This window comes from Schistocerca nitens, chromosome 5 (genome assembly GCF_023898315.1).
Source record: "Schistocerca nitens isolate TAMUIC-IGC-003100 chromosome 5, iqSchNite1.1, whole genome shotgun sequence".
Classification (NCBI taxonomy): domain Eukaryota; kingdom Metazoa; phylum Arthropoda; class Insecta; order Orthoptera; family Acrididae; genus Schistocerca; species Schistocerca nitens.
This window is the reverse complement of record NC_064618.1, coordinates 500,566,821-500,584,911: the sequence shown is the minus strand read 5'-3', so window position 1 is coordinate 500,584,911 and position 18,091 is coordinate 500,566,821. Positions and strand designations below refer to the sequence as shown.

The window sequence follows — 18,091 nt, the reverse complement described above, 5'->3', positions numbered from 1 at the left end:
AAGCTACCCTCTTCCGTGTCATACTTAAGCATTTTCAAATTGCGTGACAGCAATACAGTTTGGCCTTCTGCCGTAGCTCTATCAACCTTCCCTCCATCTCTAAGCGTCTCATGTCCTACATCTACATTTATACTCCGCAAGCCACGCAACGGCGTGTGGCGGAGGGCACTTTACGTGCCACTGTCATTACCTCCCTTTCCTGTTCCAGTCGCGTATGGTTCGCGGGAAGAACGACTGCCGGAAAGCCTCCGTGCGCGCTCTAATCTCTCTAATTTTACATTCGTGATCTCCTCGGGAGGTATAAGTAGTGGGAAGCAATATATTCGATACCCCATCCAGAAACGCACCCTCTCGAAACCTGGCGAGCAAGCTACACCGCGATGCAGAGCGCCTCTCTTGCAGATTCTGCCACTTGAGTTTATTAAGCATCTCCGTAACACTATCACGGTTACCAAATAACCCTGTGACGAAACGCGCCGCTCTTCTTTGGATCTTCTCTATCTCCTCCGTCAACCCGATCTGGTACGGATCCCACACTGATGAGCAATACTCAAGTATAGGTCGAACGAGTGTTTTGTAAGCCACCTCCTTTGTTGATGGACTACATTTTCTAAGCACTCTCCCAATGAATCTCAACCTGGTACCCGCCTTACCAACAATTAATTTTATATGATCATTCCACTTCAAATCGTTCCGCACGCATACTACCAGATATTTTACAGAAGTAACTGCTACCAGTGTTTGTTCCGCTATCATATAATCATACAATAAAGGATCCTTCTTTCTATGTATTCGCAATACATTACATTTGTCTATGTTAAGGGACAGTTGCCACTCCCTGCATCAAGTGCCTATCCGCTGCAGATCTTCCTGCATTTCGCTACAATTTTCTAATGCTGCAACTTCTCTGTATACTACAGCATCATCCGCGAAAAGCCGCATGGAACTTCCGACACTATCTACTAGGTCATTTATATATATTGTGAAAAGCAATGGTCCCATAACACTCCCCTGTGGCACGCCAGAGGTTACTTTAACGTCTGTAGACGTCTCTCCATTGATAACAACATGCTGTGTTCTGTTTGCTAAAAACTCTTCAATCCAGCCACACAGCTGGTCTGATATTCCGTAGGCTCTTACTTTGTTTATCAGACGACAGTGCGGAACTGTATCGAACGCCTTCCGGAAGTCAAGAAAAATAGCATCTACCTGGGAGCCTGTATCTAATATCTTCTGGGTCTCATGAACAAATAAAGCGAGTTGGGTCTCACACGATCGCTGTTTCCGGAATCCATGTTGATTCCTACATAGTAGATTCTGGTTTCCCAAAAACGACATGATACTCGAGCAAAACACATGTTCTAAAATTCTACAACAGATCGACGTCAAATATATAGGTCTATAGTTTTGCGCATCTGCTCGACGACCCTTCTTGAAGACTGGGACTACCTGTGCTCTTTTCCAGTCATTTGGAACCCTCCGTTCCTCTAGAGACTTGCGGTACATGGCTGTTAGAAGGGGGGCAAGTTCTTTCGCGTACTCTGTGTAGAATCGAATTGGTATCCCGTCAGGTCCAGTGGACTTTCCTCTGTTGAGTGATTCCAGTTGCTTTTCTATTCCTTGGACACTTATTTCGATGTCAGCCATTTTTTCGTTTGTGCGAGGATTTAGAGAAGAAACTGCAGTGCGGTCTTCCTCTGTGAAACAGCTTTGGAAAAAGGTGTTTAGTATTTCAGCTTTACGCGTGTCATCCTCTGTTTCAATGCCATCATCATCCCGGAGTGTCTGGATATGCTGTTTCGAGCCACTTACTGATAACGAAGACCAGAACTTCCTAGGATTTTCTGTGAAGTCGGTACATAGAATTTTACTTTCGAATTCACTGAACGCTTCACGCATAGCCCTCCTTACGCTAACTTTGACATCGTTTAGCTTCTGTTTGTCTGAGAGGTTTTGGCCGCGTTTAAACTTGGAGTGAAGCTCTCTTTGCTTTCGCAGTAGTTTCCTAACTTTGTTGTTGTACCACGGTGGGTTTTTCCCGTCCCTCACAGTTTTACTCGGCACGTACCTGTCTAAAACGCATTTTACGATTGCCTTGAACTTTTTCCATAAACACTCAACATTGTCAGTGGCGGAACAGAAATTTTCGTTTCGATCTGTTAGGTAGTCTGAAATCCGCCTTCTATTACTCTTGCTAAACAGATAAACCTTCCTCCCCTTTTTTATATTCCTATTAACTTCCATATTCAGGGATGCTGCAACGGCCTTATGATCACTGATTCCCTGTTCTGCACATACAGAGTCGAAAAGTTCGGGTCTGTTTGTTATCAGTAGGTCCAACATGTTATCTCCACGAGTCGGTTCTCTGTTTAATTGCTCGAGGTAATTTTCGGATAGTGCACTCAGTATAATGTCACTCGATGCTCTGTCCCTACCACCCGTCCTAAACATCTGAGTGTCCCAGTCTATATCTGGTAAATTGAAATCTCCACCTAAGACTATAACATGCTGAGAAAATTTATGTGAAATGTATTCCAAATTTTCTCTCAGTTGTTCTGCCACTAATGCTGCTGAGTCGGGAGGTCGGTAAAAGGAGCCAATTATTAACCTAGCTCGGTTGTTGAGTGTAACCTCCACCCATAATAATTCACAGGAACTATCCACTTCTACTTCACTACAGGATAAACTACTACTAACAGCGACGAACACTCCACCACCGGTTGCATGCAATCTATCCTTTCTAAACACCGTCTGTACCTTTGTAAAAATTTCGACAGAATTTATCTCTGGCTTCAGCCAGCTTTCTGTACCTATAGCGATTTCAGCTTCGGTGCTTTCTATCAGCGCTTGAAGTTCCGGTACTTTACCAACGCAGCTTCGACAGTTGACAATTACAATACCGATTGCTGCTTGGTCCCCGCATGTCCTGACTTTGCCCCGCACCCGTTGAGGCTGTTGCCCTTTTTGTACTTGCCCAAGGCCATCTAACCTAAAAAACCGCCCAGCCCACGCCACACAACCCCTGCTACCCGTGTAGCCGCTTGTTGCGTGTAGTGGACTCCTGACCTATCCAGCGGAACCCGAAACCCCACCACCCTATGGCGCAAGTCGAGGAATCTGCAGCCCACATGGTCACAGAACCGTCTCAGCCTCTGATTCAGACCCTCCACTCGGCTCTTTACCAAAGGTCCGCAGTCAGTCCTGTCGACGATGCTGCAGATGGTGAGCTCTGCTTTCATCCCGCTAGCGAGACTGGCAGTCTTCACCAAATCAGATAGCCGCCGGAAGCCAGAGAGGATTTCCTCCTATCCATAGCGACACACATCATTGGTGCCGACATGAGCGACCACCTGCAGATGGGTGCACCCTGTACCCTTCATGGCATCCGGAAGGACCCATTCCACATCTGGAATGACTCCCCCCGGTATGCACACGGAGTGCACATTGGTTTTCTTCCCCTCTCTTGCTGCCATTTCCCTAAGGGGCCCCATTACGCGCCTGACGTTGGAGCTCCCAACTACCAGTAAGCCCACCCTCTGCGACCGCCCGGATCTTGCAGACTGAGGGGCAACCTCTGGAACAGGACAAGCAGCCATGTCAGGCCGAAGATCAGTATCAGCCTGAGAATACTCTGGAATACTCTTTTTCAAATTCTGAAGGTGGCAGAGGTCAAATACAGAGAGCGAAAGGCTATTTACAACTTGTACAAAAAGCAGATGGCAGTTATAAGAGTCGAGGGGCACGAAAGGGAAGCAGTGATTGAGAAAGGAATGAGTCAGGGTTGTAGCCAATCCCCGGAGCGCAACTTGAAACGCTTATCCTCTCTCAGACTATGAACTTATGAATTCATCCATTGAAAATTACCCTTACTTTCCTACCCATCCCATCCCAAATCAAGGCTAGAAAGCAACTTTTACTTACCATGCAGGCATCCTACGCATCTGGATCCCACCTATCCGTTCCTTCCCATAAACACACCCCAAAGCCTTTTCCATAGTATACCTTCCAATAATTCCCACATCCCAGTCCTTATCCTCAGTTACCATTTGTCCCCATGATATCATGCTTATAATAAAGATAATTAAATCACGTCTCCATCATCTCGTCATAAACTCATCACCTATTTTTTTTACTTGTTAAATGACGTACATTTTTCATACTTTGACGCATTGATGTAAATTCTTAATTTTTTTCATTTTTCTGGGAGGAGTTAGAAAACTTTTCCAGTTACGCGGCTCAATCTATTCAGTGTAGTCTCTCAGCCAACAATATCATACGACTTTTTTTTCCTGAACAGTCACTTCAGTAAAGGGAATATTCGTACAAACTGCCGTCATTTCAGAAAAACCTGTCACTTGCTACGTAACAATAACAACTGTTATCAACTGTTATCAGTACAAAGCTATTCGCGATGTACTGAAAGGTGTCCTTGTACGCAGTCTTGAATACGAAGGGCAAACTATATAAGGGGTATCTTTACAATTAATTATGAATGATAAACTATTGCATTAATATAAATGATGTGAGAAAGGAATGCTGTAGCTTGCACCCTAGATCAGACATGGATGAAGCATGGAGTGGAATTTTAGCATTGGGAGCGTAAACACAAATTATTTGATTCGGTACATTTAACTCGGCGCATGAGTACGTATAGTAAGTAATTCGCGGTTGCTGCTCCCTGCGATCTACTACATTGAATAATAGTGAATCTTACGTTATTTGAGTCGCCCGCAAGGTTTATAATCTATAAGAGAGGAATGTAAACCTTCCGGGGGACTCTGAAGTAAAGTTGTACGTTTCATTACTATACAACGCAGTAGATCGCAGGGAACAGCAACCCTGATATTACTTGCTATACATATTCATGAGTGGACCCGCAAGGTTTATGACTTATAGGAGGGGAATGAAGCTTTTGAAAATGTTGACTGGAATACTCTTTTTTCAAATTCTGAAGGTGGCAGGGGTCAAATACAGAGAGCGAAAGGCTATTTACAACTTTTACAAAAACCAGATGGCAGTTATAAGAGTCGAGGGGCACGAAAGGGAAGCAGTGATTGAGAAAGGAATGAGTCAGGGTTGTAGCCAATCCCCGATGTTATTAATCTGGAGACTGAGCAAGAAGTAAAGAAAATAAGAGAAAAATTTGGAGTAGGAATTAAAATCCACGGAGAAGAAATAAAAACTTTGAGGTTTGTCGACCACATTGTGATTCTGCCAGAGACAGCAAAAGACCTGGAAGAGCAGTTGAACGGAATGGACAGTGTCTTTAACGGGTCGTGAGTCGTGCCTGGGTAGCTCAGAGGTAGCGTCGCCTTGCGCGTCGAGTGAGCAGGTTGTCGTTAACTTCCGCCTGTGCCGCAGCGCCGCTTCTGTCGAAGCTACTCACAAGGGAACCTCCCTATCGCACCCCCCTCAAATTTAGTTACAAATTGACACAATGGATAGGCCTTGAAAAACTGAACACAGATCAATCGAGAAAACAGGAAGAAGTTGTGTGGAACTATGAAAAAATAAGCAAATTATACAAACTGAGTAGTCCACGTGCAAGATAGGCAACATCAAGGACAATGTTGGCTAATGAGCGCCGTGGTCTCGTGGTTAGAGTGAGCAACTGCGAAACGATAGGTCCTTGGTTCGAGTCCTCCCTCGAGTGAAAATTTTACTTTCTTTATTTTCGCAAAGTTACGATCTGTCTGTTCATTCATTGACGTCTCTATTCACTGTAATAAGTTTAGTGTCTGTGTTTTGCGACCGCGCCGCAAAACCGTGAGATTAGTAGACGAAAGGACGTGCCTCTCCAATAGGAACCGAAAACATTTGATCACAAGGTCATAGGTCAACCGATTCCTCCACAGGAAAACACGTCTGATATATTCTTTACGACACTGGTGACGGCATGTGCGTCACCTGACAGGAATACGTTGTCGACCCACCTAACTTGCACACTTGGCGAATGGGTAAAAAGATTCTTCTACCTTGCCCGATTTAGGTTTTCTTGTGGATGTGATAATCACTCCCAAAAAAGTGTTGAAAACATAAGATTTTGTCACATAAACTGCAACAAATGAATGCAACAGTTTCACAGTCGCACAGTTTTCCCTGTGCTCTGTCAAAACATATGTTTTTTACGTTTTCAAATGTTTCCGTGCGTAGACCGTCAAATCCTGTATATGTCCAAGCAAATATGAACATGTCCTGGAATTTTGGAGAGCGAAGTTGATTATGTGTGAGTGACTGAACTTTGATAAGTATCTGAAAATAAAAAATTAAACTTTTCACTCGAGAGAAGATTTGAACCAAGGACCCCTCGTTCCGCAGCTGCTCACGCTAACCACGGCGCTCGTAAGCTGACACTACCTTGCCCATGGACTACTCAGTTTGTATATTTTGCTTATTTTTTTCATGGTTCCACACAACTTCTTCCTGTTTTCTCGATTGATCTGTGTTCAGATTTTCAAGGCCTATCCCTGTGCCAACTTATAACTAAATCTGAAGGGGGTGCGATGGGGAGGTTCCCTTGTCAGTCTTGTTGGTGTATCGGACGGAGTCACATCGTAGTTGCGTAACGGAGTTTGTTGTCGTTTTCCTCTTGGCGGCGGTGCTTTCTTCCCGCGCCATGGTGTCTGTCGAGTCTCCTAAATCTGTTCCTCGTCGAGCTACTGTTCGTTTCAGTTTTGACAAGAGTACGCGTCGTGTTCAACCTGGCACCTTAGAAATTCACCATTGGTTGGCTGATGTTATCCGTGTTGCACCTGATCAGGTAGATACTGTTTACTTTGATTCTGATTTGTATACATTCTTTGCGAAGTTTTATGATGCCGTTCAAGTAGGACGACTTCTGTCCCGGGTTGGTTCTCAAGTGTTGTTTATACATCGCGATGGTTCCGTTAGTCAAGTCCTCCTTGAAAATGCGGCAATCGTGTATACTCCGATTAGAATTTATAACTTTCCTCCTGAAGTAGACGATTCATTTCTTAAAACAGCGTTGCTTCCGTTAGGAGTAATACGGCATATCCGATGGGAACGCTGGTCAGCACAACATCGCTTACAGTGTTATAATGGTATCCGGACTGTGGACATGTGCGTTAAAAAGAATATTCCTTCCCACTTAACTGTTTGTTGTACCGAATCCATGGTTCAAATGGCTCTGAGCACTATGGGACTTAACTTCTGAGGTCATCATTCCCCTAGAACTTAGAACTACTGAAACCTAAATAACCTAAGGACATCACACACATCCATGCCGAGGCAGGACTCGAACCTGCGACCGTAGCGGCCGCGCGGTTCCAGACTGTAGCGCCTAGAACCGCTCGACCACTCTGGCCGGCACCGAATCCATGTTACGTATGTGGGGTAAGAAGGAACATGTTTTCTCTGTAACGAAAGGGGTCATCTCAGATCTATTTGTCCGCGCCGTACTACTGTTCTGACGTCTTATCATAAACGTCTTCCTTTAACGTTAGCAAACATATTATCTTCGCAGTCAGCTGTCAGTCAGTCTCCAACCTTAAACGATGTAGGGGCAACATTACACCCTACTCCTCTCGAATTTCCACCGTTACCGGCGCGTACCAGTGCGGCCTCTGTCCATGAGGAGACGACGGCTCCTGCAGCGCAAGTCAAACGCCGGCGGACTGAGGACGGTACAGATTTCGAGGACGCCCCACTCCAGTCTCGTTCTCCTGACACGGCGTTGACAGAGGGTGCACCTTCTGGCCGTAATGAGTTGTCTACTGATGTTAATTGTGATTCCAGTATTACCAGAGAGGATGTAGCTGCTTCTGTTGATGATGAAATGTGCGTTGAATCTTCACCCGTCGACGTGGCGTTTCCTGTGAGTTCCGTTGTTCCCGCAGAGACCTCGCCTGCTGACGAGTCTTTACAGTGTTCTAGTGCAATACCACCCCTCCTCCGCGCTGAGTCGGTAGAGCAACAGGATTCTACGGGTTCTCTTCCTGATGTTCAGGAGATGCCACCCGACACGAGCACTGCATTACCTGTCTCTTCTGTACCTGATGTTGCTGTTGGTCGTTCTGAGCTGTGCTCCCAGATTTCCGATGAGTGCAGTGGCGATGGCTCCTCTATCGAATCGGAACTTGACGTGCCCCCAACCCCTCCACATCAAGAGTGTATGTTTTCACGGAGTGGTGCGATACAGCGTTTTCAACCTGCACGTGCCGCGGCGCGTCGTAAAAAGAAAAACGAGGATTCTTCGGCGTCCGGTGGGGAGGACTAGAATTATACCTTCTTTGCCCCGCCTCCGGACGTTGAGACGGACGTGATAGTGCTTTTTCCTTAGAGTTGTTTTATTGACCTTACATGTGTTAACGGATGCAGGCGTACACATTTCTAACCTTCAATGTTAATAGGATACGTTTCCAATTACGGCTTGCTGCGTTACGCCAGTTTATTTATGATTTCGATGCTGATATCGTGTGTTCACAAGACGTATTATTTGATGTTTTTTGTCTTCCTGGATATTAGACGTTTTTCAGTGTCACGTCTGAAAATTCTACCGGTATGGCTTTGCTTCATCGAGATGGAATCCCGCTGACGGACTAGATTACGGTCGCGGAATAGGCTGCAGTTTTTATGACCTCACTTAATTTTTCTTTACGCTCCGTCTGGATCCGGTTGTTCATTCGATCGCGCGCGGTTTTATAAGAAAGAAGTTTTTTGTTTACTCCGACGGAACCCGCGCAAGGTTTTGTTAGTGGGCGATTTTAACTGCGTCTTACGCCGTATAGATCAGACCCCCAATTATACATTTTGTCGTGAACTTAATGGTATGGTGACGTCCTTGCATCTCCAGGATGCTTGGGTTTGCAGATATCCTACATTGGTGCGGTTTACGTTTTTTACAGCCACTTCAAGTAGCCGATTGGATCGCTTTTATTTATTTGCCCGCATATGTAGTCAGCTTTTATCGATTGATGTAATTCCTATCAGTTTCACTGATTACTGTGCTGTTTCAATGACTTTTAATCACGTCCCGCAGCGGGTCCATCTTTCGCGCCCTTTATGGAAGCTAAACACTCTGGAAGGTATCATCGCAGACGTATGGCGACGGACAGCCCAATCCCAGGAGCGTTATTCCTCACTTCTAGAATGGTGGGTTACCTTTGCTAAACCACGGATTCGAAATAAACTCAAGAATTTTAGAACCGAAAAAGCGACTGAAATAAGGCGCACTAGGGAATTTTATTATGCAGTCCTTCGCGATCTTTACGATAATGCTCGTGATGCCCCCTTGAGGGTAGTCGGCGTCCACCGTGTGAAGGCAAAACTTCTCCAACTCAAACGTAGGCAAATGGATGGGGTCCGACTGCGTTCCCAGCCTCGTTCAATCGTACAGGATGAGTTGACCTCTATCATCTTCTCCGGCTTCATAAGCGATCTCAAAGGACGTGTCTTTCTACCATTCGTTCTCTAGATGGGTGTGAGTGGTTCTCCCAATCTGATACTATTCAGAGCTTTATACTGAAGTGGGTTCAGACGGTCCACCTTCTGCTTTCACCTCCCTCCTTGATAGTGTTGTTACGCCAGCTCTCCAGGAAGAGTTTTTCTCTGTATTCCATCGCGATGATATACTTGATATTGTGCACGTTCTCCCTCCCACAAATCGCCTGTCCCCGATGGCCTTCCCAAAGAATTTTATATTCGATTTTGGCCCCTACTAGGAGATACGATAAGTTCCATGGTGAATGAAGTGTTCCATGGAGACCTTCTCCCGCCCAGCTTAAAGGTTACTAAAATTGTCCTGGTCCCCAAAAAGGAGGGACGTTTGCGTGTGGATCAGGTCCGCCCGATAACCTTCTTCAACTATGGTTATAAAATAGTGCCGCCAGCAGTCAATAGCCGACTATAGGTATTGTTGACTACCATCATCACGAGCCATCAAAGTTGTCTTCCGGGATGTTGTCTCCTGATTCCCGTTGCTGAATGTCGTGACTTAATTTCGATTGCTTTCACCATTTCCTTGCCAAGCGCTTTACTTTTCATTGATTTTCACCAAGCGTTTGACCGCGTTAATCATGGATTCCTTATGCGAGTACTGACGACTTGGTTTTAACGATGCTGCACGACGGCTGTTAAGCTCTCTACTCACTGCTACTCTGGCGTCCATTGACGTAAATGGCCGTCTTACTTCCCCCATCGCGGTGTTCCAGGGCGTACTTCAAGGGAGTCCATTATCCATGTCGTTCTACGTGCTGTTTCTGGAACCCTTATTGCGAACTATGGCTGCTCGTTTGGGTGGCTGGTCGCTGCTGGGAGAAAGGTTTACCGTTCGTGCATATGCTGATGACGTTGTGGTTCTTCTCCGTACCCATGATGATATACCACTGCTGAAGGAAGTTTTGGATGCCTTTTGTCGTCTTACGGGAGCGCGGGTCAATGACCAGAAATGTCGTTTACTCATTTTGCGTGGATTTGACGCTGTTGAAATTCCATGGGCTTTGAAGGTCACCCGATATCGATCGTTGAGTGTTATAATTAACAGTTGTCCGCTAAAGATGGCTACGATAAACTGGAAGTCTGTCACGGACAAGATTCAGGGTGCAATCATTGAACACGAGCGTAGCACCCTCTCACTTCTTCATAAGGTTCGGGCCATGGAAACGTATGTGTTAAGTAAGGCATATTTTATTGCACATATCTTACCACTTCCTGCGATGATGATACGCAAGTTGCAAAGTTTAAGTGGCAGGTTTACCTGGCGCCACTCTGTATTTCGCTTGCGTTGTGGGGTCATGGCGCATCCTCATCTGCTGGGAGGTTTGGGACTCCATGACATTCGGGTTAAAGCTTCTGCCTTATTCATCCGTCGCACCGTTTTAACATGTCAACGCGCTCCCGAGTCACTTACAGCTCGCTTTTGTAACTGTATCCGACCGGCGAGTTTAACACCTCCAATAGATATTGGTAGGATTTGTTATAAACTACGGCACGTTAAGGAATTTTTTTCTTGAGGTCAGTTATTTAGGAGTAAATATCCTTTCCCAAGCGAATCTCTCCCTAAAAGTGCTGTTAAGCCGCTGGACAATTCCACACAGTATTTCCTCTTTGGAAGCCCTGTCGCCAGAAACGAATTGGAAGATTGTTTGGTCTAACATCAGCCTCCCTATTTTCCCGATGGAAGTGGCGTCCTCGTGGTACCAAGTTGTTCATGATATTGTACCTACCAACGTGCGACTTTTTCGTGTGGCCTCAGTGTAACGGATCGCTGCAATCATTGCCATGAAACTGATACATTATCTCATCGGTTTATTTCCTGCAGTCATGACCATTCGAGGTGGCTTTGCCGACAACTGGCTTTTCTCCTCAGGACGTCGGAAGCGGCTATCTCGGGGCCGATTCGCGTGCTTCTCGATTCAACCTTGTTCTCACGATCTAAGAACAATATCGTCATGTGGCTTGTTGGACATTATGTCCACTACGTGATGGTGAGTAGATATGACGCAAATCCGTGTGCCTTTTCCCACTATATGGCCACCGCCCATTGGACGTGGCTGAGGATGCCGCGTTATCGTGAATTTTTTTCTAATATGTTGTATCTTGTTTTTCATCGACAAGGTGTTGGATGAATTGCCATTCCCCCCTTTTTATTTTTGTGGGCACTTCTATGGATTTAGGTGTTCCACGATGTAGAAGTGACGGAGGAAAGAATGTGTGGGCACGTTAAAATTAACGCCCCATTCCTTCATATACTTTATTCTGATTTTACCCTTTTGTTTTGTCTAAACGACTTCTCTTGTTTTATTTTAATTGATTGCCTTCAATAAGTGCTTTGGAAAAAAATAGTGAATATTTTCGTTTTTTGAAGGAATACACTGCCATTTGAGTGTATATTTCGGTGTGATTCCTGTGTGCAAAAAAGTGGTTAAAATGTGGATACGCTGACGGTTTACGAAGATAAAGAACAGGCGTTCGAATCTAGCTGGAGTCAACTGTCATTTTTTTATTTAGGTAATATTTTGAAACTTAATTCGCTACAAATTGTGCAGTTCTAGGCTTTTGTAGGTTCCACATTCTTTCAAAAGATTCCATTTTACATTCGTCCCTCACTCCAGAAGCCGGCCGAAGTGGCCGTGCGGTTAAAGGCGCTGCAGTCTGGAACCGCAAGACCGCTACGGTCGCAGGTTCGAATCCTGCCTCGGGCATGGATGTTTGTGATGTCCTTAGGTTAGTTAGGTTTAACTAGTTCTAAGTTCTAGGGGACTAATGACCTCAGCAGTTGAGTCCCATAGTGCTCAGAGCCATTTGAACCATTTGAACCTCACTCCAGAGATATTTCTTCTCTATGGTTGTACTGTGGGTTGTACAACATAGAGGAGTTCCTAATCATCAAAGACTGTAAGAGATCTGTTCAAGAAAAAAAAATTGGTAAAGCACTTGCCGCGAGTCTCGGTCCGGCATACAGTTTTAATCTGCCAAGGAGTTTCATGTCTGGTAATACGATTATGTGTGTCAATTAATAAAATTTTTAATTGTTTATCTCTTTGCATTAAAAAGGCATGTCAATCATTCTTTCATGACTGATTCGTTGACGAATAAACTACCTAGTTTTAATTTAGAAAATTTACCAGATGTCAACAATGTACTGTAAATACTGGCTCCACAGCAATCAGTGCGGAGCTGAAACTTCTGGCATGAGACATCACGTATGAACCATCGCCTAAAGTGATTTATGGAACCCACGGTTAAACGATAACTCTCATAGCTGAGTCAATGGAGAATGATAGCAAAGCATTTTTGACATCCTGTTTCTCTCCCAGAAAGGCAGAAGTGGATACAAAATGTGAATTTCTTCTGGTGCACGAACATTACGTGAGTGCTGTAAGTGAAATGGGAGCGGATTTCCACGAATATCAACACGGTCTCCATAACACTCTCCAAATTAGAGGAGACAAGTTTGAACTTTTATCAGTCTGAAGCCAAGTGCAAAAGTAGCCGGCAGGCTACTTACCCGACAAGGTGGCCAAGTACTGCATCCGCCTGCTGCCCTTCTCCATGGCTGCGGTGTAGCCTCACTTGACGAAGACTGCGGAACGCTACGCTAACAACTGAGGTGTGCTCCCGCGATTCCCACTTGTGGCACTGACGCTAATCGGCCGATCAGCAGTAATCTGTATTGGCCTCTGAATGTACTGATTGCGAGACAAGGTGATTGCTACTGCTATCGTTTCCAATGGCAGCTGGATCACCTGCCCGTGATTATCAGATTCAGGTATGCGACCTCGACGCTTTTATTGTTGCGATGGTAACTACAAATCCAAATTAGTATAATTCCTACAAAGTGCGGAAAGTACTGCGAGCAGAATGGATGCCTCTGTTACCGTTATCAAGAAGAATTTGGCGTAGCGTTCGCAACTTGACGTTCAGTAACAACCTTCAGACGACACACTGATTGCGGCTCAGATACTGAAGCACAAACTTACATTCATTTTATACCATTGCTAGTAGTTATTATCTACTGTCCTCAGCCACAATAATTTCCACTCTGAAAATAAAATATATGAAAACTCCACAAAATCCAGTATGAAGAAAAACACACTAGCGGAAAAAAAATGATTCAAATGGCTCTGAGCACTATGGGACTTAACATCTATGGTCATCAGTCCCCTAGAACTTAGAACTACTTAAACCTAACTAACCTAAGGACAGCACACAACACCCAGTCATCACGAGGCAGAGAAAATCCCTGACCCCGCCGGGAATCGAACCCGGGAGCCCGGGCGTGAGAAGCGGGAACGCTACCGCACGACCACGAGCTGCGGACTAGCGGAAAAGAATAGTGAACCTGGAAAAACAATGTCGCTTTCGATCCGATGACGGCATATGCCACCTGGGGATAGTAGATGTATTGATAATGGTTTCAACGTGGTTCGACAAGAGATGGCGTAGTCGCATAGCTTACAGAGTGCCATCTGTTTTTATCCTTTAATAGGGAATGCTCACAGCCAAAAGCCTCAGTGTGGTGTAAACTCGTGAAGCTATCAGGCAACCATGCCATGGAGAGGCGCTCGTGCTTCCTGTAGCCATCTGAGCGAGTTTAAAAGGCGTCAAATTGTGGGCGGCCGGGGTGGGCGAGCGGTTCTAGGCGCTTCAGTCTGGAACCGCGAGACCGCTACAGTCGCAGGTTCGAATCCTGCCTCGGGCATGGATGTGTGTGATGTCCTTATGTTAGTTAGTTTTAAGTAGTTCTAAGTTCTAGGGGACTTATGACCTCAGATGTTGAGTCCCATAGTGCTCAGAGCCATTTGAGGCATTTGTCAAATTGTGGCCTCCCGAGTGGCAGAATGGTACTTTAGGAGAATGCGGGCTTTCAGATAGAAAATGCATTACAGGCCAAATACTGCTGAGTCTACAGTATACGGTAAGAATACGCACATGAATCGGATGCTGGAAGGTTTCTATCACTCGGAAATTGCGAATTATGAAAGTAACATAAATTTATAAACGAAAAATTTCAATTAAACAAAATCTGCAGGTACTATCTTAATGACTTTAAATAACCAAATTCTTCAAGAACAGTATACAGGGTGTTACAAAAAGGTACGGCCAAACTTTCAGGAAAACGTTCCTCACACACAAATAAAGAAAAGATGTTATGTGGACATGTTTCCGGAAACGCTTAGTTTCCATGTTAGAGTTCATTTTAGTTTCGTCAGTATGTACTGTACTTCCTCGATTCACCGCCATGATTTCATGCGGGATACTCTACCTGTGCTGCTAGAACATGTGCCTTTACAAGTACGACATAACATGTGGCTCATGCACGATGGAGCTCCTGCACATTTCAGTCGAAGTGTTCGTACGCTTCTCAACAACAGATTCGGTGACCGATGGATTGGTAGAGGAGGACCAATTCCATGGCCTCCACGCTCTCCTGACCTCAACCCTCTTGACTTTCATTTGTGGGGGCCATTTGAAAGCTCTTGTCTACGCAACCCCGGTAGCAAATGTAGAGACTCTTCGTGCTCGTATTGTGGACGGCTGTGATACAATACGCCATTCTCCAGGGCTGCATCAGCGCATCAGGGATTCCATGCGACGGAGGGTGGATGCATGTATCCTCGCTAACGGAGGACATTTTGAACATTTCCTGTAACAAAGTGTTTGAAGTCACGCTAGTACGTTCTGTTGCTGTGTGTTTCCATTCCAAGATTAATGTAATTTCAAGAGAAGTAATAAAATGAGCTCTAACATGGAAAGTAAGCGTTTCCGGACACATGTCCACATAACATATTTTCTTTCTTTGTGTGTGAGGAATGTTTCCTGAATGTTTGGCCGTACCTTTTTGTAACACCCTGTATATCGGATATAAACAAAGACATAGATGAATAAATATATTTATAAGCATGCTGCTACCGTTTTTTCGTGTAATTGTGGAGTACTTATGGCCTGACGCGATCGATAGTAATCTTCCACTTTTACCTGCAATAACTCATGTACTATTCAAGTTACATGCCTGTAATTCATGCCAATTAGGTTTACACTAATATCTTTCTAAAGACACGTCGATCGACAAAATCGAATGAAGCGTTTATATTTTGGAAATTTGTTGCTGGGTGTTACTTGTGTAATTTACCGTCAGATACTGTAAACTAATAAAGATATTGAAAATCTGCTTACACCATCAGAATCGTCGTGAAAATAACGTTTATTTTTGAGGTATCATGATTCATCTGGCTACTATTAATTTCTATACGAACTGTGAAATGTCTGCCATTAAGGTTTCACAAAGTCCGTCATCTTTGGCCCTCCCGGCGCACAGCGTCACGAAGGAATTGCCAGCCACGTGCTCGACTGGCCACGCGCTGGCCGCTGTGCGGCATCACGCGCTTGCTAACGAGCCGCTCCCTGCCGAGCGGCCCGAGCGGTGGCCGCCAACTCTGAACTTAGGATATTTTCAAGGCGCCACGACTCGCGCGTTACCTCACAACAATTGCCACACAGGTTGGACGTGCTGCCTCAGTTGTGGAACGACGCTGGTCACGTGAACGTTCTCTCACCTGTAGACTAGGTACACGCAGCACAGACGCGTGCCAGGAGCGTCGTATTGTAAGGGCAGCAGTGAGAGAGACTGTACGGTTGCAACTGCACCGATAAGAGACCTTGTGATCCGCGATATATCAACACGTTCTGTTGTCAACCGGATATTAGCAGTGGGACTACGGACACGCACACTTCTACCCCGTCTTCCACTCGTCACAGCATCGACGTGCACGGCTCGACTGGTGTTGTTAGAGGATCACTTGGAAGATGGAACGGTGGGCCGTGATGTTCAGCGATGAAAGCACATTCTGTCTGCTTGCAAATGATGGTCATTTGTGCGTACGACGTAGACCTGGTGGCTGCTGTCTTATAGAGTGCATTCGTCCAAGACAGACTGGCTTCACCCCAGGACTTCTGGTCTGGGGTGCGATAAGCTACGACTCTCGTTCACCTTTGGTGTTTCTGGAAGGAACGCTAACCAGAGCTCAGTAGGTGCATAATGTTGTTAGATCCGTTCTTTTGCAGTTTAAATGGCTCTGAGCACTATGGGACTTAACATCTGAGGTCATCAGTCCCCTAGAACTTAGAACTACTTAAACCTAACTAACCTAAGGACATCACACACATCCATGCCCGAGGCAGGATTCGAACCTGCGACCGTAGCGATCGTGCAGTTCCAGACTGAAGCGCTTAGAACCGCTCGGCCACAACGGCCGGCTCTTTTGCCGTTCTTGCAACAGAAAGGTGGTGTGTTTTTCCAACAGGATAATGCTCGCCCACACACTGTCGTGAAACTCAACATGCTCTGCAAGACGTGCAGCAACTCTCTGGCCAGCACAAACACTGGACTTGTCTCCAGTCGAGCACGTGTGGCATGTGGTAGGACGAGAACGACTCGCGCGACTCGTCAACCAACTACTCTTTCAGAGCTATGAGAAAGGGTCGAGTAAGCGTTGCATTACGTATCCCAGGATAGTATTCGCTACCTGTACGATCGACTAGGTATCAGAATCAGCGCCTCCATTGCCGCCCGTGGAGGCTACACCGCATATTACTGGTGAGGGTTTCAGCATGAATCGATACCTTCTAAATCAGAACCGCTTGTGTAAATCAGAACCGCGTGTGCTACTGAGAAATATTGGAACACGTGAGGCAATAATGACCTTACGACTTATCTTAGAAGAAAGATTAAGGAAAGGCAAACCTACGTTTCTAGCATTTGTAGACTTAGAGAAAGCTTTTGACAATGTTGACTGGAATACTCTCTTTCAAATTCTAAAGGTGGCAGGGGTAAAATACAGGGAGCGAAAGGCTATTTACAATTCGTACAGAAACCAGTTGGCAGTTATAAGAGTCGAGGGACATGAAAGGGAAGCAGTGGTTGGGAAGGGAGTGAGACAGGGTTGTAGCCTCTCCCCGATGTTATTCAATCTGTATATTGAGCAAGCAGTAAACGAAACAAAAGAAAAATTCGGAGTAGGTATTAAAATCCATGGAGAAGAAATAAAAACTTTGAGGTTCGCCGATGACATTGTAATTCTGTCAGAGACAGCAAAGGACTTGGAAGAGCAGTTGAATGGAATGTGTAATCTCCCCACGGAAAATTACCCTCTACCAAGCAATGATTAATAATTATCAATCAAATCATCAACATTTATTCACTTTTGGAAAGTATCTGATCGGATTTTCTAGTAGTATATGCGCCGACAGCACGTCGACGCCAAGGTATTTTTCTAGTACGTTTATTCTTTGGAAGAATAGAGATACATATATGTATTCTCCATGGTTGTTAGGGAGGAATAACGAGGACAGCTTCGGAAGTATCGGTTGGAAGATTGTCGGGCTGCTAAAAGAGACATATTTGCTCTTCTTCTCGCTAAAGCGAGCTATTAACGTTTGTGCCACTAGCGGGTTATTTGGAGAGAGAGAAAAACTGTAAACGCAAATTAAGTAAGACTTGGAATCAACAGAAAACGGAACATGTACTGGAGATGGATTGAATATACAATTTTTCCTCAGAAATAAGGTTTGTGACCCTTTTATTCTAGAGTGAATGACGAATGAGTTCTCTGTTTGAATCATTGATGATTGT

General features: G+C 45.1%; 1 protein-coding gene across 1 annotated transcript in view; it reads right to left on the bottom strand.

Moving 5' to 3' along the window:
• Positions 1-13,088, bottom strand: part of LOC126259973 (facilitated trehalose transporter Tret1-like) — a 75,785-nt gene extending 62,697 nt beyond the window's left edge. Inside the window, exon 1 of the mRNA XM_049957099.1 lies at positions 12,968-13,088. Within this exon, the coding sequence (XP_049813056.1) occupies positions 12,968-13,013 (46 nt within the window). The 5' untranslated portion in view covers positions 13,014-13,088. The remainder of the gene's footprint in view (positions 1-12,967) is intronic.
• Between the last annotated feature and the right edge of the window lie 5,003 nt (positions 13,089-18,091).